We start from the raw sequence: 27,751 nt of genomic DNA on the forward strand, positions 1-27,751 counted from the left end.
TAAACTAGTCTTAACTTCTATATTTAGATAGAAAGACAGAATAACTGTAGTACTAGCCAAGATTAAAACAATGGCTCCAATTTGATTCCTATCCCAAAGAAGCCACGATCTGGAAGGGAGACAGCAATACCTCTCGATTCCACCATGTACTTACAGTAAATTATTGGAAAATGTATTTGCAAGTGTTTATTACCCTTGGAAGGGTAATAGTTTCATACACAATTTTATTAGTGGTATTGCAAACAGTTCTCATTATGGAAAAAGTTCTTAATTTTTGTGAAGTTTATCTATTTTAACTAAGGACGAAGAGTTATAGCTAATATTTACTTTCAAGTCTTATCTCAAGGTGTGGCATATGAAAATGGCAAACCAGAACTGTACACACTTTGAACCTTCCACCAGCATAAATATAAAGCTTATGTTAAAAAAAGCTGTGCTAGAAAATTATACGACTTCTATAGGCAAAAAATAAACACTATCTTTTTAGCAGAAAATCTAGTTTGGAAGATTATCCAATTTCTGTACCTGTCAAGTTTTAAATTATCCTTCTTTCCCTGTAAGAATGGAGCAAATACACAGTATTACCCCCAGTAATAAGAATTTTGGGAACACTGCTTCCTCCTGCAGAGGTTTAAATTTGTCCACCAACATCCACTTAAAAAGAGACTAAAGGACTTATTTTTTTCCCTTCTGCACTTGGCTGTAAAACCTCTAAGACACAATGATGTTCAGCAGGCCATGATTCCTCTCAGTAACACTGAGATAGCTAAAAACTTTCAGGTTAGAAATTTCAAATAAATTACCAATGCAAACACAATCTTTTAGCTTTCTCTTCCAAATGTATTAATTGTTATGAAGAGTATGCTTTCCTGTGCCTTCTTGACTTTTCCTAGACTCATTATCAGCTTGCGTAATTCAGGGCTTTCCTAAATGCCCCCAGATGTTAGACTAATCCAGCTCAGCCCTGCGATCTTCAAGGCTACTAACAGCAGAGACCACTGTTACACCCTTATTTCTAGATATATTACCAGCCACCAGTAGCCAGTGGATGTCTTCCTGAATTAGCAAACTTCTGCATAAACTAATCACTGACTTAAAGCTAGAGATGGAGTTTGTATTCAAATGTATTTTTACCATTCTGTTGATACACGGGTGTCTTCATCTGAGATTGCCGCTTCTCCTAGTAAAAAAAAAAAAAAAAAAAGGAACAAAAACAAAACAGAAGAACTAGCTGTCTCGGTATCAATAAAGCAGCATTATTCCAAGGAATATGTATATTGTAAGCCTTAACTGAGTAGAAGAATTATTCTTATAGATAAGAAACCTTGTTTTAGCATGGAATATAAAACTAATTTACGGTAAGGGATGTCAAGAAAAAGGAATCAAACTAGAAGTTTTTAATGTTTCTTACCTCATTCATTTCCAGTCTATCAGTATCCTGTTGGGGACTTGTTCCCTGATCAGAACTTCGTTCTCCTTCTGTATCTTCACTGAGCATATCTTCTGCTTTATCAATAATATCTTTCATTTGTTCAATAAATGTCTCTTTTTCACTCTGCAATATGAATTCATTCTCTACCTATAAGGTCACATCAAAATAAAGAGCAAAAGAATAACATTTTTGTTAATGTCTCATTCCACAGCCACCAGAAAGCTTGTAACAAGCCCACTTAAGAATAAATTGGCTGAAGCAAGTTGTTGTAGTAAGAGACTGTGGGCAGCTGTACCATCAAGTCTTACCATGTATGTAGCAATTTCCTCTGGCGCATCGCCATCCAAATCAAACTTAAAAGTCACCATTTTGTGATTGTGTGTTTCGAGCTGGCACTCCACCATCTTATCGCCTGTGTTACAAACCTGCAGACAAAGATTAACAATGATTATTTCTGGCACAACCAAACTAATCCTGAATTTATCCTCAAATAGAGTGTACTTGCATTTAATATGGTCAGTTTGGGTCTGCTGGACTTCTCCTGGCGTGAACGTGCACGTGTAGATTTCTTATGTTTCTTTGAAGACTTTCCTTCTTGTTTTCCACTTCCTATTGCTCCTTCGAAGCTGTCACTCATCTCTTTACCTGAAGCAACATCTGGACTCATGTAGCTTTGCAAGAGAAAGGAAGAAACCCCCCAGGATGAAATTGCCATCACAGATGATGGAGTTATGCACAGGTAAAACAGAAGAAAAACAGACACTAAAAAAAAAAAAAGTGAATGTCTGCACTTCTAGACCAAATTGAGCCAGCTATGGAGAGATACTCAGTAAGTGAACAGAGCTACTCTAAGTCAGGAATGTACTCTCGCTATCACACCTAACAAGAAGTGACCTATCAAGGTTGCTCTCAATACCATAGGGAAGTCCTATCACTCTTAATACATCACTACATTCCCTAACCCATTCTCTTTAGGGATCCTTGGGGTCCCTGTCCAAACTACACCCTTTCTTATTTTTCTAAGCTTCAGCTTTCTCAACTCCAGTTTGTTCAAACTCACAGCAGAAAGTCTGAACTTGGTCAAGTTGTTTGTCAGAGACAAAGGAAAAGAAAAAACTTAGTACAGCACCCCTCAGAGACAGTGTCTCCCATCTCCACAGTTCTCAAGAACTGAAAAAAAGGTATTGTGCCACAACATCCCTGATGACCAGTGTCCCAGCTAGTAACAGTCCATTATTTTTAGCAACCAAAACAGTAGCTCCTAACAACCTTATCGTAAAATAATGTGTATTGGAAAATGTCAACATGCAATTTATGAAGCTGCCAGAATTTTCCAAAGATTCATAGAAAATGACTCAGAAAGGAGTCTTGCAAGGTCATCTGACCCATTTATTACTTTAAGGTACGATCAGCTCTATGCCAGTACACACATATGCTTGTGTAAAATTGATCTTAAAAACCTCCCTTGAGATTTCATAACCTTCCTGGACAATTTATTCCTGTATTAATTTATTTGTACAGGAATAAAAGAACTTAAGACTAACCTACAGATTCCTACTTACATTTAGGGCCTTTACTTCCTGTTCTAACTGCAGAAGTTGCACTGAACTGCTTAGTACTACCCCCTTCACAGGTATCTTATATGTGCAAGCATTAGGTCAGGAAAGAGAATACATTCTGCACATCGGATATACCCTGGATCATACCTTTGCTGCAACTGCCAGCCTTTTTATTCATGCACTGTTAACCTTCACTCTACAAAAATACAGCCCAACTTCAACACTGAGTTCCACGTGTATGTGGAAAACAGAAACCTGTCTACAACTACGAGACAGGTTCTGACACAGCCTCCTCATGTTGCTGCAGTCACGATAGTCAGCTTTTCTCACACAGTTCTGGAACAGGCAAATTAGATGATGACAAAAAAATGACATACCTTTCTACAACACATTAGATAGCAAAGTGAATTCACTTTGTCTAACTTTTTCATAGTCAGAACTAACCTATAGTTAAGAAAAATTAGATTTCACTTTCTATGCAGTGTTCAAAAGCAGCAAATTCTTGAGGGGGAAAAAAAGTTCAATTTTAGGGCTGTGGGGTTGCATGGTTTTGTGTCAGACTGACTTTTTTTTTTTTTGGTAGGGCAGATAGAAAACGGTAAGAGGGGTCTTCAAGCTAAATTTATGAACTCACCTTGTCTCTTTAGGAAAACAGAAAAGGTCAACAAAATCCTAGCCCAAAGCACAGAGCCCTGCAGCTTTATAATCACTGAAGACAAACCTGGTGCTGGCTCCTGCAATTGATAAAGGACTCTGCTGCTTACAGATACATGCTGTTCATATCTACCTTATCCACATCCTAGCACTGAAAATTCTGTTACTGCTGCCACAAAGCAGGAGTTGTGGTATGGGAGCAGCAGCATGCCTGCCCCAGAAATAGCAGCTACTGCCCCCATTCAGCTCTCTCTCCAGTCAAGCAGCCACAGCAGCAAGCCTTCCGCTCCTGGGCTCTTCCTCACTACATCTTCTAAACCTTTCTGCTTCCCCTTCTGCTTTTGAGTACAAGAACAGACAGTCAAGGGCTGGCAAAAACTGAGGTTTGCTTATGTTTCTGAGGAGTGCTGAGCTGGCTGTATGAATTATTATTTACCGTTACTTCTGCAATTAATGTATTACTGGGCTTAAGTATGAATTTGTGCACTGCAAAGCCACAGAACGGGCTCTGGCTGCATGTTCCAACTCCTGTTATAATGATACATTTGTGAATGGCTCAATACACCGTTCTCACCAATACTCCATCCCCCATAGCATACCTGGGGAAAGATCATTACAGAAGGTGAGGCAGGATTACCCATTCCAAATAGGGAATAAGCTACAGACCCAACTAATGAAAATATCATTATATATAGATTCAACAGCATCAGAATCAGCGATCATACTGCTTCAGTTATTTTAACAAAAATAAATTACATGCTGAAGTGAAAGCTGTTGTGTGTACATCAATGCTAGAATGCAATATCCAAATTAAAGCATGAGAAGTGTTGGAAGAACCAAAACAGACTCTGCAGACAAAACAATTGTGACTTTTTCCCTACACTTGCATCCTTACATCTTTCTTCTGCTCAGCGCCTGCTGCTCCTTCTCCTCTCACCCAAGCCAAAAAACAGGCATTTGACTCAGCTTTGTAAAGATAGAAGGGGAAAACAGCCTCCAGAAAGAAAATATTTCTTATGCCAAATAGATTATATGATACCTTTCACAGCTCTGTGACAGAGTTTGAAGTTTGTCCTGTATTGCCTGCTCCTAAAATACAAGAAAAAGTTGTTTAAGTAAATGCATTATATTGCTGTATGAAATTTAAGTAAGTTTTATTTAGACATTAGTAATCCTAAAACATTCTGTTTAACCGCTTCTTGGAACTTAAAAATGCCCCATTTGACCCTCCCAACATTACTCCTGACCGCAGCATCAATACCTGTGCATGCTCTTAAGACAGAGACACTAAAATGCCAGTTCCCTCCTGCTGTCTCTGAGGCAGAAGAAGCAGAGAAAGAAACAAAATATTCCTTACCACGGTGGAAAAACTTCAATGCAGGACAAATCCACATCAGCACCTACCTTTCTTTTTTAATGGATGTAAATTATACGCTAATTTGCTTTATTGCTCTCTTGTTTCCTGAAATATGTTAGGTATTTTCTGTATATTTGGCTTATTGTGAAAATTTCCGATGAACTTGCAAATAAGAGACAAAAATTCATTGTTTAAAAACATGGTCCTCATACCATGTCTCCTCTTGTGATGAATTTGTGGTGGTGCTATTACTGGCCCTACTAGTATAATCTTACCACGTATGTAGGTAACATACACAGACACACACACCTTGGTTTGTATATAGCAGTTATAGGTATATACACACACCAAATGTATTAATAAATATATATAAATCATATATATACTTATGTAAATATACATTTATAGACATATATAGAAAATCCTTCTATAGACACACTGTCACAAAGAAGGCCCTGGACTGTCATCACTACATATTCATACCAGGGCAGTTTGTAGACCATAGTTAAAAGCTTAGAGGTTAACCAGTCCACACCCCTCATTGCTTATAATGCCACACACTTGCCATGCCAAACTTGACCGCAGTTTCTATAAAACTGCAAAATTAATGAACAGTGAGAACACAGACATAATGTATCTAGATTTTAGTAATGCACTTCATCAAGTGTCTTACAAAATCTCATTTGCCTGATCAATTCAAATTGGTTTGGATATGAGTACTGCCACACATTTAAACAAGAGACAGATAAAAGCGTCATGGCAGAGCAGCAACAATATGTGGTGTTTTGAATATTTACAGATATGAAACTCCTCTTACACCCAAGAAAACCTTAGCAATATATGTCATAAAATCAGCACGGGAAGCACTTGGATCAGTTTGACCTTTACAAAGAAAGTTTGATGCCCATGCACTTTGCAGAGAAGCCAGCTGCAATGATCAGTGCTTACGGCTCATTGCAGCTCCAGGATTCCAGTGTCTCCTGTAACAAAGGGCAACAGAGGCAGCACTTGCACTTGGGGCTGGGTTCTAACTGGAGATTTTGCAGGTATGAGAGGGAGAGAAGGGAGAGAAGAGCACTGTATTGTCACTCAGAAATTCAGCCTCTCCTACTCGAGAAGCCTGTTCTACATTACTCTAGAAAAAGGCGACAAAAGTATGACATTGGATTGGTTTCTTAAATTGCATGAGAGAAGGGACTTAAATTACAGGTGAAGTACAAGAATGAAGTTAGCAAAACAGCCAATACATGTTCCTAGGTGTATGATGAAGTGTCAAGACAGACACCTGCCTCAGTGGGCACTGATTTCTCAGGTAATGTGGGACAACGTGCATCCCCTATCACACACTCCACTACAGAAATTAATTTTGTTTATATTTCCAGAAACACTATTGTTTCTGGATACTGTAAGAGGATGGGCCCTGCATTGAAAACTGTAGCTTTGACATCAGCACTGATTTGAACATGAGCTGTGCACAGAGATAAAAGGAAGGCTGGAAAAAAATAACTCGAGTAAGGGATGTGTCTGATACAGCCATTCTTTACATGGGGACTCCACACATGAAGTACTACAGTCTAGTTCTACTGTTTCTGCTACCTACATCTAACCTATAGGATAAAGAAATTCACCAGGAGATACCCTACACCACAGTACAAATAATTCCTGACAAGAACTAGACTGCCACTGGATAGAAGGACTGACAAAATGTGGAACTAGAATCTAGTTTCAGTGCTTGTATCATTCTTAACATCTTCTGGAAGAAAAGTTAAGTGGTACCTCAAATGAAATTCATAGGGTATGTTGTGTAGGAAAGGGATGCAACAAGTGTATGGATGTATAGGTTAAAAGAGGAGATTAATTTGAGAAGATGGAAAGGGTTAATTTGGGAGGAAAGATAATTCAGAACGGAGAACCACAAGTAGAAACATGAAAGCAGAATTGATGAGGGACATGTCCACTCAGAAGCAGAGAACAGATTCAACTTAATTACTAAAATCTGGTACAAATGCCAAAACCTTTAGTTTGATTTGCTTAAAGATATCTATTAAAGCATTGAAGAGAAGACATTCTGTCAAGACTGAGGTTTAAACAACTATGGGAGTGGAAACAAAAGTCAAAATAGCAGACAGAAGACAAGCTTCAGTTTTATTGTTTTTCCTTATAAACTGTATCTTGCTTATATGGCCACTGAGAATTGGCAATGCCTATGAGTACTTGAAGAAACAAAAAATCACAGGGCTAGAGTAGAATTCAGGCAATACAGGAGGGTAAAACGCTGATGAAATGCAAACAAGGCTCAAATTGAAGAACATGAAGAGCTTTTACACAATGAAAAATCAGATTATGAAATAGTTTCTTAAGGCAAATGGTGATTGGTTGCACAATGGCTTGAGACATTTAAAACTAGACTGGACAAAACACAGATGGAACTTTATAGAACAGTTTCTTACTGACCCACAGCACTTAAAGAAGGTAATTTCTGTGTGTATTTGTGCTGGACTACTGACAAAGATGTGCTTTGTGGCTGACTTGTCCTGCTGCCTGATTACTTCAAGGAGACATTTCACAAGTAGCAGAAGGTAAAACATGCCGTTTCCAGCTTCATTGGAAATAGCCAATTATTTGCCTACTCGGAGTTAGTAGCCTCTAGGAGAAGCAGCTCTATGTGGTGAGAGTGGATCATCTCCCTTGTGAAATAAGCCCGTGCCCACAAGGAAGGTTAAGGGGGAGGCAGCACTACCTCTTGCGATGTCTCTGTAACTGCCTGGACAGCTGAGCTGGGAGCTGGGAGCTGCTGACCCAGAGGCTGGGAAAGATCTGGTTGAAGCTGCAGAAGACCAGAAGGCTGAAGAGGCAGACAGTGATCTATGGGCACTGGTGGGCTAGCTGTAGCAAGGCTGCCATGGATCTGTGAAATACTTTCTGGAGCGACGCGGGGAGGCAATAGTTCGGGCTGCAACTGCAAAGGCGGTGACATGACTATCGAAGGTTGCACTGGGAGTACCGGCACCTGGGCTGCAGTTTCCAAAGCATACTGAGTATGTCCAGTAATCTGCTGCAACACAATAGACACCTATTAAAATAAATCTCTACTTAGAGTGCTTGTGACTTGTATGACAAAGTACTAAAGTCACTGCAGTTCATGGAAAAAGGATTACAATTCTGCATTGAGAATATACCCGTGTGGTTTCTGATTGGAAGGGCAACTAAAGAGTTTAGATTTGCTTTAACATGACCAAATAAAAATCAAAGGATTCTTCCTGTACAGTTGTGACAGCATGTATTTCACAAGCACTATTTTCTTTGTAGAAACAAAACCATGTTTTGCTAAGAAATTAAAATCTTAGATTATGAATTCCTTGTCCTGTATAGTTTGTTCTGTTTTCAGTGAGCACAACACACAATCCATGCAGAGAAAAATATACTCTATCCATAATTTAGATTTTTTTTAATGTTGCATATGCACTATTAGCTAATATAGACACGATTAACTCTTTTTAGACAGAATATATGCCAATGCCTTACAGAACACATTGTTTTCCATTTAGTTTAAAAATTTCAGATACAACTTCTCCTGGCACACTAAGGCCTCAATCCTGCAAGCGCTTCCTTGTGTCACACAGAAGAAGTTTCATTTATCTCAGTGGATTTCTTCAATGCTTTAAAATAACTCATGTGCGTAAGTGCTTTGTGGGAACTGGACCGATACGATTAGATGCCAGCTACCTTAGAGACTACGTTGTTATTCTGCATAACAGTTCTTTGAGTTGTACAGTTAAGAACAGAATATTCTCCTTTTAAGTACATTGTGTATTTTTCCAAGGGGACTGAGCTTGTAGGAATAAGGAAAAGGGGAGATAAGAAAATATAGAAGAAAGAAGGCTTTTTTGTACTAGGTACAACTGCATAATTTTTAATTGTTTTTGAAGTACTTGTCATCACCTAGAGATTTAAAATATTTGGACAATTAAAAAAAATAAAAATCAAGACTCCGATGAGAACTAGAACACACAACTTCATTACTGCATGCTCTGTGCAGATTCTGGATATGAGCCAACATTATTATTCCAGGTTTTAAGTGGATAAATATAAAGATGCAGAGTCCTTTGCAACACAATGGTTACAAGACTGCCTAAGTGGAGGTTGTTAGAGTAGTAACTTTGGTGTACAGTGCAGAAGAATAGTGAAATGCTTTTTTCATCTTACATAACTAAAATAATTCACAAAATTCAAAAAATTTATTATTTACCTGGGCAAGATTGGACATAAAGGTGCTGGACATCAATTGCAGAAACAGCCCTGCATTGGAATGCCTTTATTTACAGAAACACCTTCCCATTAGGAGCACTTTAAAAGATGAACAATCTATTTTTGAATAATCCTATGTGCTTGTCCATTTTGTTTGCATTAGCTTTTTTTTAATCCTAAAGAATATAATGGAAATCTTCTGTACGTATTTGGTAAATAATGACTGTCAGCACTGTTTGCAAATATCAGTTCTTTAGGTTTGGTGTTTGCCACGCCTGGTTCAATTCTTTCTAAAGCCATCAGAAAAGCTATGGCTAATTAGCTCAGTGGTAACAGTCTCAGGGTCTGCATTGCCTACACTTCCACAAACAATATTTCTGTACCAAATATATGGCTGAAGACAAATTTAAAAATGATGTACTACTTTGAAGATGCCATGATATGGCAGGTTGAAATGAGATGTTATGAATTTTAATCGGTATGTTACAGCAAAGTGATGTAGTAGAACAGAGATTTTCAAGAATGCTATTACTAACAGATTTAGTGCTCTCTCCTGCTTGGGTCAGACTGCATTTCATGTTGTCATACCACAGATGTGGCAATACAAGTGTTTACAGACTCTGTCAACGGGTCCTGAATCAATTCTCTTGTAAACAGTGCTAATGTTGGAAGCTTCATTTTACGCTTCATTTCTTTTAAGGGGGAAAAAGGGTCTGCAGCTAGTGTTCATTCTTGTCTGATAGACTGCTGTCATGCAGATTTCTGAAGTTATCATCAGATGGTCATTTCCTTTGGCTTTACAAAGGACGCTATTCTCAAGCGGGTATACATCAAAACATTTCTATCATTTCACTTGCTTCTGCCAGCTCATCCATATTTTGCCATCTGTATATGAAGTCTATGCATCCTGAGTGTACTGGCAGCAAAACCTCAGCATCAGCAGTGCTGGGTAGTTGCTTGTCACGGCTTAGTCACCTCTCCTGTCTCACAAGAATGACAGCTCATGCTTCCTTGCCGCTCCTTTCTAGCTCAGATGGGAGAAAGAAAAGGGAATTCTGAAAGTGCATGTTTCTGCCTGCTTTTCAAAGGCCATTAGATCACTCCTTTTATCCACAATATTCACCTGTCTCTGGTTTAAGACCTCGGTGCTCCACCTGAGTCCAGCTCTAGCTGAACTGCAGTCAGAATCAAGGACAAGGAGTTAACAAAACATCTTAAAAGCAAGAAACAAATCTCCCAATTGCACGTTTACAATGGAATAAGCCCCAGGAATGCCTGCGTTCAATAACCACCCTAGGGTCTAGCAGCGACACAGCCCAACGGCGAACGGATTACCTGGTTACCAGCCCCAGCCGCGGGCAACGTCTGTTCTGAAGGATGAATTATGCTTGGCTGAAGTGACTGAGGAGGTGGAGGTTGCTGCGGCTGGGAAACTGCTTGCGTGCTCTGCGTGTGATGGGGAGAGGGCGCTTCGCTCTGAATTATCTGCTGGAAGGTGGTCTGGTACATCTGCTGCTGGGAGAGCTGGGACACTGCGTGATGTGGCGGCAACGCTGACACTCCCGGCGGAGCCACAGCAAGCAATGGTATTGTAGCAGCTGACATATTTGGCACTATTGTTTGGCAGGGCAAGACCAGAGAAGCCACAGTTGTATGAGGAAGATTCACTGCCTGCATGGGGAGGGCTGGGGAGTTTGGTGCCATAGGCAGAGTGGGGTTCATGGGGAGGCTTGGTAAAATCACAGCTGGAGCAAAATATTGAGAAGGAGCAGGTATGGGGGGCACGTTTGCAGCAGGTATATCAGAGAGGTTTGGAGGAAGGTTGTCAAGTCCTGCCAGAGGAGTAATTGCAGGAATGACAGGAAACTGAGGAATCTGAAAAAAATATAATATCACATAAATTGCAAGTGCTTTCATTGATGGTACAAAGTAGTTTCATTTGCCATACAAGTATGTAAAGATCACCTGTGCCATGATGATAATTATGTCTGTTTGTTAATCACTTCCATTTATGTCCTGATGTTTATAAAAAGTACTAAAAACTTAATTGTTCTTTAATCATTAGAAAAAGAGCAAGAATTTCAGTTGGGGGGGGGGGGGGGGGGCGCATTTTTACACCTTGGGAGCTTAAAACTATTTCTCAAGCCAGTTCAAAGCCTTCAAGCAACATCCTAACTTAAAAAGTTGCTTTTGTTTTAACACAAATTAAAAGGAATCAGAGCAGACAAAAATGCTACATTCTTTCATGCAAAATTCAATGTGACAATATAAAAGTCTTATCTTTAAAAAGGTTGGTTGCATCCCAGGCAGCACAGGGAATTCTGTAAAAGGGTTTTTTAAAATCAAAACCTCCCAGTGACACAGCAGACCACGATAACTGCACTGTTATCATCGAAGCAGCTTGCTTCTTCCCTTTTGGGTAAGCTGCTTCACATCACAAAGGCTGTCACTAGCAAACACAACAGCTCCAACAAACCGTTCCAGGCCACAGAAAGGGTCCATCCCTGCTACTGAACATGGAAGCAGGTCTGAGAGCTGGGAGAGGTTTAGGGAAAGTGGTGAAGAGCTCAAACACAAAAAAGGGCAACTTCTCATGCTCTGAGGCCTGGGATGGGAAGAGAGTACACCACAGGGGAAGGTGCAAATAAAAAATAAAAATAAACTAATGGGATTATCCAGGCATGACACAGGATTTTTCACAAAGTATATTTTTGATTCTCCAAACAAAAACAAATAGTAAGGAAAAGGTGTATTCTTATGGACTAAATAGGCATGCATTCAAAATAGCCATACAAAAACTGCAAATCATATTAATTATTAGCTGGAAAGCTTCACTCAAATGGATGTATTCATACGCAGTTTTCAAAGGTATTACCTGGGAAGGGGCAACAGGTGGAAGTTGTGGCACAGTTGAAATCTGAAGGGGTTTTAGTGGTGTACTGCTAGCTGCCACCTGAGAGGTCTGAGGTTGATACTGGGGCAATAGATGGGTTGCAGGCTGGATTGGACAGACTGGCTGACTGGCAAGCACCTGCTGCAGAGGAGTTTGCTGTGATATGGGTTGCTGCCAGGAAAGAAAAAAGGAACAAAAATCGGTTATAGCATGTATATTATGAAAGAATCAGTTCACTGGACATAGCCACAGCTTTCTCTCAACATGTTTAAATGCAAGATACATTACCTGAAAAGACAAGTTCTAACTGTCTTGGAAAGGTTATTTGTAATGACTCAGTCGCTAAATCCCAGAGATCATTCTAGTTGGCCCAGTAAAATCCCCACCTACTGAGTTCAAAGATTCCCACTACACAGATTACACCCAGCTAATCTTGGCACTTAAAAGCCAACTGCGTAATGCAGCAGGCATTGAAATATACAACATATTATCTGGGATGTGAATAAAACAATAATTATAGTGAAGGAATTGTTAGTGTTAGGTCAGAGGTTGGACTCGTTAATCTTGAGGTCTTTTCCAACCTAGGTGATTCTGTGATAGTAAAAGTTCTAGCTGGATCCCAGGTATTTGTGAAGTGCTGGAGTAACAGTGGGCCTGCCAAAGAAGCAGTTTTATCATTTCATGGGAATGGTGTTCCACTGGCTGGCCAAATTCTATACAGTAGAGCAGAAATAAAAAGCTGCATTAAAGCTGAAAATAACCAGTAAGTTTCATGTTTTTCATGGTACTGATATCTCCCTCTTCAATACAACTAATTAATGCTGAAAGTACTTAAAAAAAAAATCTTCTGTTTCAGAAGTATGGCACTGAGGCACCAAGCTGGCTCTGGCCTGACCTACTTGGGACCACAGGACTAATTGATTAGCCCAGGCTCTGCAGCACATAAAACCTCATACCATGCTTGATGTTCAAAAGGTGACTTTCAAACGAATAGCCAAACAGCACAATCGTTCATCTTTGCCACTTCCACCATAAACCTGTATTATAAAATTTTGCTCTATACTTTTTCAGTAGAGAGATTCTTCAACCAGAATTTTTAGGTACATTAACACAATAAAACTGTATGATGTGCATCAAGGAAGCCAGTTGCCACCCCCCTTTGAACTGCTAAAATTCCACTGCAGATGGTAAGTTTCCAATACAAGGATCAGTGAACCAAGGAACATTTGGCTACTGGTGCCTATTGTTTGGGGCTGAATGCACTGAATGCCACAAGCAGTGTAAGACACACTAGAAGGCACTGTATAGGCGTCAAATAACTGCACAACATCAGTTCATCTCCCGCAGCATTTACTAGTCTCAGCTGAGTATTTGTCCTGCCACATTAAAGAAAAAACAAAGAACTGTCTCTGCGTTGCAGTTCCTGCCATTCCAGGTTTGGAAGAGCAGGGGCATTTAGCCAGGTGAAATCCCAAACTCCAGGGAGTGGCAGTGCAGGTGCAAACACATGGCATGGCCAGAGCTGTCCTGACACTGGCAATGAGCAAGGAGGAGACAGCTGAGATGAAGCCCAGATGAGGCACTGAGCCTTGGTGGGGAGCACAAGTAGCTCCCACAGCATGGGCTCTGCTCCCCAGACCACTCAGCTCTGCAGCAGGGACCCTCCTTCCAGGAGCAGAACAATGCCTGAGCTGAGCTCAGGAGCAGAACAGCGCCTGTGCATGGTGCTGCACTTGGGCTGATAAACCTGGCCAGCACACAAAGCCAGCTCAGGTACCTCGGCATCTGTGCTGGGTTAATCTGCAGCTCAGACAGGCGGCCAACAGATAACTGGGAATTGGGCACACTGACACCGGCTGTTCAACCTACCTTCCGTGCGAGAGGACACTTAAAAGCAGAAAAACTGCCCAAATGGAGCTAAGGTAGCTAACTAAGACCTCCATTTTCAATTCAACTTGTATTTCACAAAGTGCTTGTGAAGTGGATCAAGCACAGGGAGTGCAAAAAGTCCAGATGAACTGCGCTAATTTTGCCTCATTATAGCCTTAACATAAGTGAACAGACACACAAATTGAAAAGAAAAAAAAATTGAGGAGATGCTATATTGATCCCATGTCTGAGTCAGTGTATATTCATAAGAGATCGATATATTTCATTCTTTTAAACAGACAAGTTTTAGCACCCTGATTTCCCATCCATTTGCTAACATGCCCTACCATCTGTTTACAAAAAGATTGCAGTTTTCCACTGCTCATAGTGTCATGCACGAAGACACATTATCTAGTGCTCTACTGGATTTGGCCTTAAGGAATATGTTCTGTGCTGACTGCAAAACCAGTTACCATTCCTATAACTTATCACTGTCTTCAAAGTAGGTCTTCCTAAAGGCAACCAACTAAGAGTGACACAAACATTTAAGAATTCCTATGTAAACGCCAAAACCAACAAGTGTTACACTGTCACTGTAAAGCTCCAGAGGCCACTACAGAGATCTCCGCAATGGGAGAGGTCTTAAGTTTGCTTGAGAAAAAACAAAACTTTAGGCTGAAAGAACCATATCATCCCTGCCCGTTAGAATAAAAAGAAAAAAAATCTAATACATCATAAAATTTCACATAAGCATGTGTTTTTCAAAGAGACCAAATCACATTGTTCCCATACTGATGCTTTCAGAAGAGTAGGGCATATTAAAAAAATAATAACATGTAACACCGATAAATACTGATAACTGGAGAGGTATGAAGAGATTTGTTATGTGTCAGACACAAAGTATGCAGGCATTTCTCAGCCTTGTCAACAGTTTCTTCCCAAGGAAGCCAATATTTTGGTAGGATCACAAAAATGAGCCACAAATTAACACATTATATAGATCTGTGGCTACACCTCTTTCAAGCTGATACCACCTGTGTACAAGGAAGCAATTGTAGCCTTCACAGATGTCCATGCTTGAAAGAGGTGTTGTACAGAACTTGTTGGGGAATTCGATAACCCAAAATGCACAGAATTACTATTTGGAGACAGCTCAGAGGGAGACAGATTCCTCTTTTCGAAGATAGAGGGATCTGCTGGATGTTTATAATGAGCTACATTTAACATGCATGCACAACAGCGTCACTGAGTGTTTGAAGACAACTGACACCAGTACTAGGCTTGCTTTCTGACCTTTTAAAAATACTTTGAGCTAGAGGTGCCAAATTATAGTGCAATTAATACAAATCCTATTTCAAGGTATTGAACACTGATTGTGCTCAAACCCGTTACTCTTCTGTGTCTTAAACTCAAAGCCCATCCCTGACCCTACCTGAGGCTCTAAAGTGATGGTTTAATAGTTTGAAGTAACTCGAACTTATCATAGGTGTCAGCTTGAGCAGAGCATGGCTAAAGACTGGGGTGAGAAAGGCGCTGTGGGGCAGCAGTCAGCCTCTCACCTGCTGGCTGGCAAGCACTGGCTGCGACTGCCCCAGCTGCAAGGAAGCGACGGTGGTCGGCTGCACCACGGGGAACGTCATCGCTGGCTCCTGGTAGTGCTGGGGTCGCTGGGGCACGACCGCAGGTGGAGCCTGAACCACAGGCAGGGCAGGCTGCAAGCAAGGAGAGCACAGAATTAGGGAAAAGAATAGCCCTGATGCTAAAAGTCTCTGCAACTGTTAGGGATACACACTCCAGCAAATAGTCTACTCAATACTTGGTTCAAATCAGAGGAAAAAGACATAATGTGAAGGTGTTATGCAAGGAATGGAAAGTTTGTTAATCTAAAAACATGGAAAAAAGCTGTCATTCCAAAGGCCAATGAGACAACCACGCTGCATTGCATTTCTTTATGGAAGCAAGCATGCAAGCTAATAAAACCACTGACAGTACATACACGGTGATGGAGAACATAACAACAACAAGCCACTAAGTAGGTACAACAATATCTTCACAAAGACACTTATATTTTCATAAAGAATCTTGATCTTTGAAATAAACAGGTAATTTACTTGACACTGAGGCCAAGAAAATGAATAGAGAAGTGAAAAAAATAAAACAACCGGTGAAAGTAAAAACAACAACAACAAAAAAGAAACACAGATAAGGCTTGTAACAACAGCAGTTCTCTAAAACTTCAGCTCCAAGTAGGTAAATATGTTGAAAATAAACAGTATGTCAGACTGATATTTAAAAGCCTAAAACAAAAAAACAACTACAGCTCCAGCTATGTGCCGATACGTTATCTTGGTAAATAATCTCCCAGAAAAATACACTGATACTTATTCTTTCTTGGAAAATGGAAGATTTTGAGTCAAACGTGAAATTCCCAAGAAACACAGACAAACTCTGGAACATTTTATCTATGATACTGCGGAAAGAAAAATAAATATGGAAAACTCACCAAAAACCAAAGAGCTATTTTGCTTATGAATAAAGTTATTATCCTTTCAAAACCTTATTCAAGAAGAAGTAATGCATTTAGGTTCAAATTAGAGATGTATCAATGGAAAGAATGAGTCTGCTCTAAAACAGCAGTCTGCACAGCTCAATTTAATAAAAAAATATTTTAAAATGTGCCTTTTGTGTGCTACATTAAGTTAGTGCTTCATGCAAACAAGGAATGAGGAAGAATGCATCCCTGCAGAAGTATGCACAGAGGAATGGTGGTTTCCACAGTGGAGGGAGCTGGCTACAGGTTTTTCCTTCAGGTAAATGGAGTCATGTTTCAGTGCATTCACAAAATACAGTTCACAATTTCTTGCAGGCATTTTGGAAAATACAAGGTAAAACCAGGGAAAGTGAAGCACTTTCAAAGTACGTTGGGTAAATCTGGATCAAGCAGGAAAACCACTGGTCCTGGATTTCATTTTTCTTCTGTTATATCAAATAGCACAAAACAAAAAATTAACCTACCACATCATTACTGTCATTTTTACTAGGCAGGCTGCTTCCACTGCTCCAGGTAGCTGCAGTCACCCAATTGTTCTCTGCCAGTGGTGTTTTGCCAGAGCAAACTTCACAATAGGGCTGGAACAGTCCAGGCATGTTTACTTCTCCACAATCAGAGGATTCACAAGGCAGAGTACTTTCTGCAACTCTTGCAGATCTCACGGGAGAACTGGTCTTCTGGCTAATTATGTATTGTAAAGATTCATGTAACACAGGCAGGTCTAAACTCCTGCCACATGGCCTGCTTATTTGGGGAAGAGGTTGTGACACTGAGCTGTCTGGAAGCTGGCTGCACAGGGAGTGAGCACTTTCAGTAGGCATCAGAACTTTTGACACGTTTTGGTCTTTGCCAGGCTGAAGTAAGTAAGGTAGGCATGCCTGACAAGACTGCTTAAGCAAGACTACCTCAGCAAGGTTTACTGAGAACCCCAAAGCCATTGGTGGTGATGTGCCTGCTTCCCCTTCTCTAGTCTGCAGGGCTGTGTTCCTCTCTCTGAGTTCTTGGGGAAGGGACATCATATCTGGAGTCAACCCCAAGACCGAATCACTGTGGCAACGAGAAGCACACGGAGCATTGCCTGTCACATGTGCAGGCTGCAACAGGAACATGGTGTTGCTGCAGTTTCTGAAGGACATACCACACTTATGGCGTGCCTCTCACTGGAATCACCTGATGATTTATGTTCACTCACATGTGTTTATTCTTGCACCAGTAGTTCCATTAGCTGCTTTTGGTCAAGGTCATAACAGTATGAAAGTGGGAACAAGTGTGAATGTCTGACTGGGCTTCCAGTCCTTGATTTTGGAGCCTCAATAATGGAAGTACCTTGCCGTCTGTGCGATGTTAAATCCAAACCCAGAGCCAGAACGGCAGTGAATGGATGTTTGACCCTTGTCACAATGGGGAGAAACATCATACTAAAGAAGCTCTTGAACAAGTGAAGAAAAAATGCATGGCTATATTGACAGTAAACAAAACCAAACAAAACAATTCTCAAATCTAGGCATGACTTTAAAACTAGTATTTCCAAAGCTGTTACTATAGCTCAGTGAAAACAGATTGATGATGCTTTTTAACTGAAAAAAAAAAAAATAAAAAAAAATAACAGCTGCCAGTGAAGCATGTCTTAAGAATGGTGAAATGAACTGCAAGTACATGATCTACTTAATGCGTGGTTTAGATCAAGTAAAAACACCGACTAAGCAAGTCGCCATTGGTAGAAACAAGTGAGGAATATATGAAGCAAGCCCTGGAATTCATTCCTACTGACAGCAGAGTATAAATTGAGTCCTTAAATATAATCTGTGCTAACAGAACAGTTTTGAAAAGCTTTAGACTTACCCCTGAAGGCTGCTGGTAGTGCCCCAGCTGCTGAAGGCTATGGGGCAAGGCCTGGCTTTCACTTAGCGGAGGGCTATACACCCGTTGAATAGCAGGAGGTACTGAATCGGGCAGAGATGAGTAGATGACGCTTTGCTGGCTGCTCTGGGAATCTGAATAAACAGTGGACCCCTGACCACTGTCAAATGTGCTGTCAGCTGAAAGAAGAATATTTTTTGTATTACAGGCTCAGCAACTCCAAGTGTTCACATAATGATTTCAGAGCAAGGTCAACATTGGTTTATGTAATTTGCACTTTACTAACCTAGCCCTTTACATTATATAAATAAATTATACAACACAAATGTTATTTTCTACAAAAGGCACACACTGCTCCTTCTAAGCCAAAAATCCCCATGGATTTCCGTCTACAACAATACTTTAGGCACATCGATATTTCCTTTAAAGGGCACAAGGTTGACATTAAGAATTGCAGATGTTTATGGATTTTGTACAATGAAAAGATAGGAAACCCCAATTGTAATGTTCATAGCAGGTCATGGAGTCTTGGAGTTAGTTCTTCTAGGAATGCAGTAATTTTAATATCTTTGTGAATTAGTAGTATTGAAAAACCACAAAATTCTTCAAACTATATGCTTTGTATTAGTTAAATAATAACCAACTTGAGCAATACCTCAAGATGATGAATGGATAGCAAAATAATTCAATTGTATTAAGGGAAAACATACAATGAAGAAATAACAGAAAAACGTATTATGGATTTTTTGATTGATGTGTGTGACACAAAGTAAAGCAGCATCATTTAAGCAAGTCTGCAAAAAGAGGCCCTGCATCACAAAGCAGCAGATTTAGGGCTGCACTGGCTATAAACAGACTAAGTAGCAGTACAAGAACAGATCCTATAGGAATTACAAATGAAATGCATCCTAATTTTGTTATTTGTAAGTGGAAAGCTTTAAGCTACCTGTATTTAAATCAAAATCACGTAATGAAATACGAGAGCTACCTCAGTCCAGCTTTGTGGCAATTGAAGAGGACAATTCAGAGCTCTGTCAGTGTTTCTCATGCTAAATCCAACTAATCTGCAGAATTGCAAAACTGTGGTATTGGGCAAGTGTAGTATCTTTTGTTGAACAAAAATAAATCTTATAAGTGTGCAATTGAGTATTACTATTTTTAAGATGTCTTTTCATGGCTTTTGAAGCCACATCTATCCAGTTTCTCTTGTTTCTTTTTTTTTTTTCCTACTGTTTTTTCATTTGAGAAATGGCAAGAGACAACCAAGACTGTAGCTATAAGTAACCAAAAGGCAAATGGATTGTAACAGAAATTTAAAACCCCACACTGAAAGAGAACTGTTACCAGAAAGTTTATATCCTTTTTTCTCCAACACTTTGCATCTTCTATTTTTCCATATTTTGAGTAGGTTTTTACTTATTTAGATTTTAAATAACAAATAGCTTTAATAGTGTCAGTGATAAAATTTCTCCTCAGTATTTATAAACTCATCTCCCTACTATTTTTTGCAAAATTAAACTCACCTCCCTATTTAGCTCATGTACAAAAAGAGTCAGCACGGCCCTACTATAAGAAGGCACAGATTTCTGCACCATACACACTTTCATTTTATTACAATTATTCAGGACCTCAAAGGAACAAAACAGAATATGAAAGAAAATGTTGAAAGACATCCAACAGTAAATTGTTGAGTAATATCAAATATTGATTAAGAGTTGAGGAGCAGGAAATAAACCAGGGGTGTCCTATTTTGCATCAAGTTCTGCCAACTCGTGACCAACAGAACCATGGGAGGCACGAGCAGTGTCATTGTACCATTGGAAACAAAGAATTATAATTAGTGTTTCTCAAAGAAATTAGCATAAAATAAATACATGATCTAAGAAACTGAAGTGACAACAATTTAGCTTCAGAAAAAAAAAAAGCTTTGTAAATACTGCAACATTCTTAGATTTATGCAAATATGGCATGTCTCCTATCTTTTAAAGGTTTGTTTTCTTGTAGAGGCATGCTTGGTTATTTTAGTATTCAGAGCAGACCTCTGTATAGCAATTTATACATTACCTGAATTAAAGTAGCAGCTGTCTCTTTGCTAAAGATAACGTGCCTTTAATTTAAATACACTTGCATAAAAGTCCGGAACAGCAGAACAAAAATATCATGATAATAGCTTAGTAGAATAAGTACATCAGATTTTATCAGAAAAACTGGCTAGAAAAAAAATCTTACAAAATTTCCAAGCTAAAATTATCCAGCAAAATTGCCTTCAAGATGTTTAAAACTACAAATACATTAAGATTTTCATAGCAGAGCTTGACTTGCTAAAAAAGGGGACAGACATGGGATCAAGTTTTTTTAGCTAGCTAAAACCACTACTTCCTCATGCCTTGCCATTTGCTGGAGATAAGTCTGATGCTCACAAGTAAAATGAAGAAACAACAAGCTCTGCAAGCAAGGCAAGGTAGTTCTTTTTCAGAGATAGGCCACAGTCAGTGTTTGAATTTAAAACAGGAGATGGAAATCCAATTGTCTTGAAATAGCCCAGTGATTAGTCATTATTTGTGAATCGACCACCATCTGAATGTAACGAGTTGGCAGATCACTGGTTTGTGGTTTTCAGGGCTTGGAGGAATGGAAGCAACTACCTACTCTGGCCCCCACTGTTCCCCAGTGCACATCCAACTACTTCCTTGCCTCAGATCCATGAGCTCAAAATGAAATAAATAGCCTGGAGGAACAGAGAAAGCACCTACATCATGACTTAAGAACCCACAAAATAATTGTCAGCCCACAAGGTGGGATGTTTCCAACAAGTGTGACCAAACCATAGTTATTTCCCACCAAAAAAAAAAAAAAAAAAAAGGAAATCTTGAGTTATACCACGTACCATTCAGAGGTAGCTTTTTTCTGCTGTAGATCTTTGCACAGCTTCACAAAAACGTCACACAAACTATCAAGAGTAACTCATAAAATGCAATAAATTGCAGGAAATGTTTTTTTTCCCATGTCTAGCAGTAGGTATCCTTGCTGTTCTATTTACAAATATATTAGTATACATTTGTTTTTTTTTTCGCATTTATTTCTATTGAAGAAGGAGCTATCTCCATACAATATTTTTTTCATTTCAAAAAGAGTTCAAGACACTTGTGGTCTCTGAGCTAATGTGCAAAAACACGCCTAATGTTTCACTGCTGAGCTCACGTTACTCTAGATTTTTACTGTAGGACATTCATCATCCTGCACAGACAAAGTTAACATGAGACTTACATGCAACAGATGTGACGCTGGTGGGCAGGTTTTGCTGAAAGGGGTGCTGGTCTGCCTCAGGCTCCTCCGACTCAGACAGGATATGGTGACCGGTGTGAGAAAGGTATGTGACTTGAACCTGTTGTGCCTGTGGGGTCTTCAGCTTCTCCAAGCATTCAGAATCTCGACGTTCCTCTGATTGTATTCTAGGCCAAATTCTCTCTCTTCTCCATAGTATTAATGCTACTCTGTCACGTATTGACTTTGCAACTATCTTGAGATCGTTTTCATGGAAAAATCCAGAGTCAATCTACAGAGGAGGAACAAACTTAGCAAGATCATGTGCACACAGAGGTGCACACATACAAGTACACACATCTATTACTGGAATCTCTTTCTAACAGAAAATACCACTTTGAAAAAAAAAAAAGTTACAATTTCATTCCTCACTAGAACAGGAATTCAAAGAGCTCGATGGTTTTATGAATTAAACTTCAGTCCCTAGTGCATTTTAAAACAGCAATATATAATTTCTAAGACCTGAACATAGATCTGTTTAATTGACCAGTTAATATACAATGATGAGAACAAGCTTAACACAGATGGGTGTTTTTTTTTTTTTTTTCTCCAAAGATTAACAAAATAGTCAAAAGAAAAAAAAAAAAAAAACTTTTGAAAAATGCCCTTTGAACTGCAGTAAATCTTATTACCATTAATCAGAATTTATTGCCTTAACCTTTCTAGCATACACAGTTCTCCCAACTGCTGTGCTTGATTTCACAGCAAGTCATAAAAGAAAACGTTAACAGAGTTTAGCCTCAAATTAACTTCTCTTAAAAGGTGAAGTCAGGGAGTATTGACTGACTTCTTATAAAAGCTTTTGCTTATCATTGAGTCAAATACAGACTGCTCACATTTGACTGAAAAGGGGAGCAAGATTTCTCAGAATTCATTCGCTCATCAGACAAAGCGGAAAATTTGTCTTTTGCTCTTTGTTTGCATTAATCTCCTTGTCATACTCCTACAAATAGGAGCACAAACGTTAGATCAATAGCGAGCTGCCAGAGAATTGTATGTTCAGATCTGCATCTTCTGAAAGATGCATATTCTACAGATTTGGAAGCATTTATCTACCTGGAGGAAATTTAGAGGTTGTCCTTCTTTGCTCTTGCCCAAACACAACACAGTTTTACAGCTTGGATTTTTCGATGTCTCAAATCAAGTAGTTACAAAGGAGCTTAAAATACAGCTGCAAATGGATGTGGGTATTTTCCAGTGCCAATGCCCTCAGACCTTACTGACATTCCTGAACTGCTGATCCAGCAAACGCTAACAACGGGAGCGAGTTACTATAGAGATGAACCACACAGGTCCAGGGAACCTTGTATGGTATTAACCGAGGTTGCCAGCAGATTCTTCTTTGCAAAGCTTAATGGGAAGGCACTAAAAACCTGGTATATTAGAAAGTTCCTAAACAATTCTTATGCCTACATCTCTACTCAGAGAACGGTTAACATTTAATGAAGACATGCCATTTTACCGTACAACTGGCTTTGAAACAGGTTGCAAACCCAGCAGAGCATTTCAAGTTCTTTTTGCCCACACCATTTGGATAGTTTAGAATGCCTGACAACTGAAAACCTCATCAATAATGATAAACAATTTCCTGTACTCAAAAGATCTCCTGCATTATTTTCTTCCACAGCATATAAATCAACACAAACTGATGAAAACACATGGCTGTGGTGTTTCACAAGTCATTAGGACAAGAAAAAGACATTTAGGAATGATTGCCCATCCAACAACCTCAAGTTTGTAAGTATTTCACATGCACTCAGGTAATTGTTAATGTAATTGTAAAATGCAGGCTTTAAATTTGGGAAAGGGGACTTTTGATACTACAGCATCACAGTAGTTTGGGAGTGATCTTCAAAATATACTTTATACGAGAAGTACTTCCTGCTTAAAAATAAATATCACAACTATAAGCCTGGTACACTACAGAACTTCAAATCTCCAAATGCTTCCATAAATATTTAAATATAAAGGTAAGATATAACAGTAATTAACTGGACTAGAGCAACTTCAAAATTAAGTTCTGTAACAATAAACTACTGGAAAAATATCGGATCTATTGCAAACTAGTGACAAGATGACAGAGAAGCCTGATTTCCTCTCATTGATTTTTGGATACATGGTGGTAAGTCCAAGCATAGTAAGGTAACATTACCAAAATGACTGCCTCCTAGGCAGAACAGGAATGGTGATGACAACATCATTAAACAGGATCCCTTGAGATTTAGGGTATAATAATAGGAACAAATTTGCATGCACAAGAACATTCAGACCCTTGACTAAGGGCTTACTGGTTCTGTTTCCACAACTTTAGAAACAACGGCAGTAAAGACATCTTTAAAATATGAATTCAATGATTATGCATTGAAACTTGAACACAAGAAATAGTTTTTTTCTAACAACACAAATCATGAAGATACAATTAAACTTTTTGTTAAAAATATCCAAAGTATACTCCTAACTCTTTGCAGTTGGCTTGAATCTAGCTTTCTATTTATGTTTAGTGATAGAGTGACTGAGCAGACTTCCTCCTCATCTATATTCCTCCTAAGTAACACTGATAGAAAAAACAAAGTGTTTTGAAAAATTCTGTCCAGAATATTTTTGATTGATCTTTTGAACTCTTCTAATTTATTTCAAGCTGCTGTCTGAAATTAAACTGAAATTAGCAGAAGACTTTTCAAAATTCAGGAACAGAAGATACCTCCTTGGTCCCTAAGTGACTTGCTATTTTGAAACGCCATTTCATGTATCTGATTCCATGTTCAGTAAACATCTTTTTCAGTTATTAGTTCTTCCCCATTTACCCTTTCTTCTAGCATTCACTCTAAAAAAGCAATGCAAACTGCTTAAACAATATCTAGAATGGTTTAAATGGAAGTTACTTTACCAGACTTGCTCCTGCTGTCGTTTGAGATTTATGCACTAATTACATATATATTTTTGTCAGGAGAAGTTTATTTTACCATTTCTTGTGCAACATCATCAGGAGTTTCCTTCTCCAGATCAAAAGTAAACTCAATGGCTCCATTATCTTTGGGTTTTCCTTTCAGTTTCTTAGGATCTTCTACCCAGAGTCTTAAGGCAATAGAGGATTTCCTACCATGGTCTTCTTCTGCAAGTTCCACTCTTACCCCAGTATCTTCAGCAAAAAAGGCATGGCTTAATAAATCTTTAATTTCATATCTGCAATGGACATAAAGAATATTCGAATACTTCAAGTATTAAGTACTTTCAAAGAACTTCATGACAATAAATTTGTATTAGAGGCAAAAACATTTACAGTCTTTTGGTGCTTATCCAAAACAACTTGTGTTACTAGCATAAAGAGGTAGTATTTCTGGTGTTACTGAGGATTGCTGAAAAAATGGCATTGCCTATTTCACAAAGCTTCAGCAATATTCATACACCATAAACATACATAAACATAAATGGAGATTATAGTTCAACTTTCCTCAAGTATCTAATCTTAGTGAGTTCTAAAATGAGGTTCTCTCTAGATAATCACCTAAGGTTCCTAGGACCTGTATTTCTTAAAGTTAAGACATATATAGAGGCCAGTATAAGAAGATTAGGTTTTTAAAACCTAAGATGGAAACAGGTCACTATTTATCTTCATATACAGACGAATCTAAAGGGATGTTGTCAATCCTCTACCGCATTAGTCAGAACCAACCTGCACCACGCTTGATGCTCCAGTCAGAACCTCCTGACTGAGATCCTATGGTTAGCTATGCCACTCATCCACAATTATGCTTTTTGACATTACACTTTAAAAGTCAGAGAGACACAGCAATGAAGTTTATTCTATTATCCTGACAGCAAAGTAGGCAATCATTTATATTTTTATTTGCGTTCTGTATTTTTCCTGCACAGAGGAGACCCAAAGGCTAGAACAGAAATCCACAGTCTCAAAACTTCTGCATATACATTATTTAATACAAAACTTGCTTATTTGAAACAAACCTTTCTTCCTTATTTTTGCAAATGCACTCCCCAATTATCTCCTTAATTTCAGGATCAGTAACTTTCTCAAAGCTTGCTGGCTTTATACCCTAGAAGGATAGGAAAAAAACAAGTTAGTCTGAAAAAGAATGACATTTTAGCTCTTCAGTGAGAATGTTTTTATTACATTGTGCAGTCAATTCAACTCTTGGAATAACTAATAAAGTTGATTGTCTAAATTTAAAACTAAAATGAAGATTTAGAGCTATATTTCTAAGTACTGTTGCACTTCAGGCACATTAGTTTGTACATGAACTCAGTCATACACCATACAAATCTCCTTTTTCTTTACTAACACTTGCTAACTTTTCTTTTGCATCCTGGGGATTCTGAAGTCCTTATTCAAGAAACAGCCTTAACTCTCAAAACAGTAAAACACATAAAAATATTTGCGTTTTTCTTCAGATAGCCAGCTGCAGGTCAAATATACCTTTGACAACCCACTGACTATTCCAGATTCCTGTTTTCCACAAACCTTTTGCTTTTCTATGCCCCCCAGTACTCTCAAGAGCTCCCCCTCCCCACTTCAAACCAACCCAAAGCCAAGTATGGCAAAGAAAGAATGTGCCCAACAGCTCTGTGTTGCTCTTGCATTTTCCCAAGCACATTGCTAGAATCTTATTGGGAATGAGTGAAAGGACAGGCGTAACCTGTAAATTGACATTAAGTTAACTTTTTTCCCCCAGAAATGCTGGTCAATTCTGTATGTGGAGCATCTAACCCATGAACGTAGCCTTCCAAGGACAAAGGCCATCTGTTGACCGCAGAAGAAAACTTAGAGAAGCATAATCTCATTCCCCATGTTCTGGCTCTACACAGATGCAACAGGAACAATTTGAATTTCTTTCAGGTTAGGAAGGGTTGTTTTAAGAAGATGGAGTGGATTACAATAAACACACACACCTCTAGGGTAGTCAAAGTTCACTTCTCCCTACTCTCTAATATTTCAGGGTGAATATCTTAACATGATCCTCCTCAAGGTATAGAGACCCTTAATTAAAGGAAACAAAACAAAACAAACAAACAAAAAAACATACACCTTACCAACATAAAGAGAGACTGTAGAAGAAGTAGCATGCAAGCACTCAAACTACATAACAGTTTATATCTCATATCTCTGTACATGTAATCAAAATGTACTATAACAATAATTACCAGGAAGATCCGGGCGGTTAGCAGACATGTCTAGCTGCCCAGACTGACAAGTTTTCCTTTTGTGAGGTTGCAGAGAGCAAAGAAGGGAAGTTCACTCTGGATTTGGCAAAAGCAGCCATTCCCGGTGAGGCCGCCCCACCATGCTCCTTGTCAGCTGAGGCAGGAGGAACTGACACCCACCATCGGTAACGCTGACTGACTTCCATTCAGTTCAGCACAAGGTTTCCTATGAATGCTTTTCATGTACATATTCAGCTACAGATGCCAGTGTTAATACAGGAAGCTTTCCCTTTTGTGATGTTCAGCTTAATTTAGAAACAAAAAGTCATCCTTGAAAAGATGCATATACCTACTAAAACACGGTGCGTATGGACAAAAATTCAGAGACATGTATTTTTAAATAGGTTTTGCAGCTAGACTTTGTTATTTAAGGAAACTAATACTTAAAATAAAATCAATAAGCAGAACAAAAATAGGAAACATAATTTCCTTTATATTATAATAATAACAAAACAACAACAACAACAAAACAGAATCTGATTAAGCACATAATTGAATGGGATTTAGCCATTTAACTCCAGTCAAACCCTTTTAAAAGTTCTGTTCTGAAAGAACAGTAGTAATATTCATACAGTGGCAGATAAGGATGCCTGAGGTTCTGAAAAATGGACTTTTGGCTCACCTAACACTATCTTTGATTAAAAAGAACCACCTCTCACTGAATCTGGTCTTGAATAAATTTCATGGATGAAATTCAATGAGGGTTGGCATCTCCCGGAGAATTTCTGAGTATTCCAAATCACATCATACTTTTACCTTTTTAACAATATTCTGTCACCATTTAGGC

General features: G+C 38.9%; 1 protein-coding gene across 12 annotated transcripts in view; it reads right to left on the minus strand.

Annotated features, from left to right (window-relative positions):
- WNK2 (WNK lysine deficient protein kinase 2) overlaps positions 1–27,751 on the minus strand; it is a 117,478-nt gene that overhangs the window by 36,105 nt on the left and 53,622 nt on the right. For 9 of the 12 annotated variants that reach the window (XM_084531391.1, XM_084531389.1, XM_084531388.1 and 6 more), the window contains exons 6-18: positions 25,711–25,799; positions 24,711–24,930; positions 21,691–21,979; positions 18,406–18,602; positions 15,572–15,724; positions 12,126–12,314; positions 10,586–11,125; positions 7,743–8,057; positions 4,685–4,734; positions 1,938–2,103; positions 1,741–1,857; positions 1,412–1,579; positions 1,135–1,180 (exon numbers count right to left, since the gene is read on the minus strand). In XM_084531391.1, the coding sequence (XP_084387517.1) occupies positions 1,135–1,180; positions 1,412–1,579; positions 1,741–1,857; positions 1,938–2,103; positions 4,685–4,734; positions 7,743–8,057; positions 10,586–11,125; positions 12,126–12,314; positions 15,572–15,724; positions 18,406–18,602; positions 21,691–21,979; positions 24,711–24,930; positions 25,711–25,799 (2,539 nt within the window). The remainder of the gene's footprint in view (positions 1–1,134; positions 1,181–1,411; positions 1,580–1,740; positions 1,858–1,937; positions 2,104–4,684; positions 4,735–7,742; positions 8,058–10,585; positions 11,126–12,125; positions 12,315–15,571; positions 15,725–18,405; positions 18,603–21,690; positions 21,980–24,710; positions 24,931–25,710; positions 25,800–27,751) is intronic. The other 3 variants (XM_084531384.1, XM_084531383.1, XM_084531390.1) reach the window with 3 other exon arrangements.

This window comes from Aythya ferina, assembly GCF_964211825.1.
Source record: "Aythya ferina genome assembly, chromosome: 10".
Classification (NCBI taxonomy): Eukaryota; Metazoa; Chordata; class Aves; order Anseriformes; family Anatidae; genus Aythya; species Aythya ferina.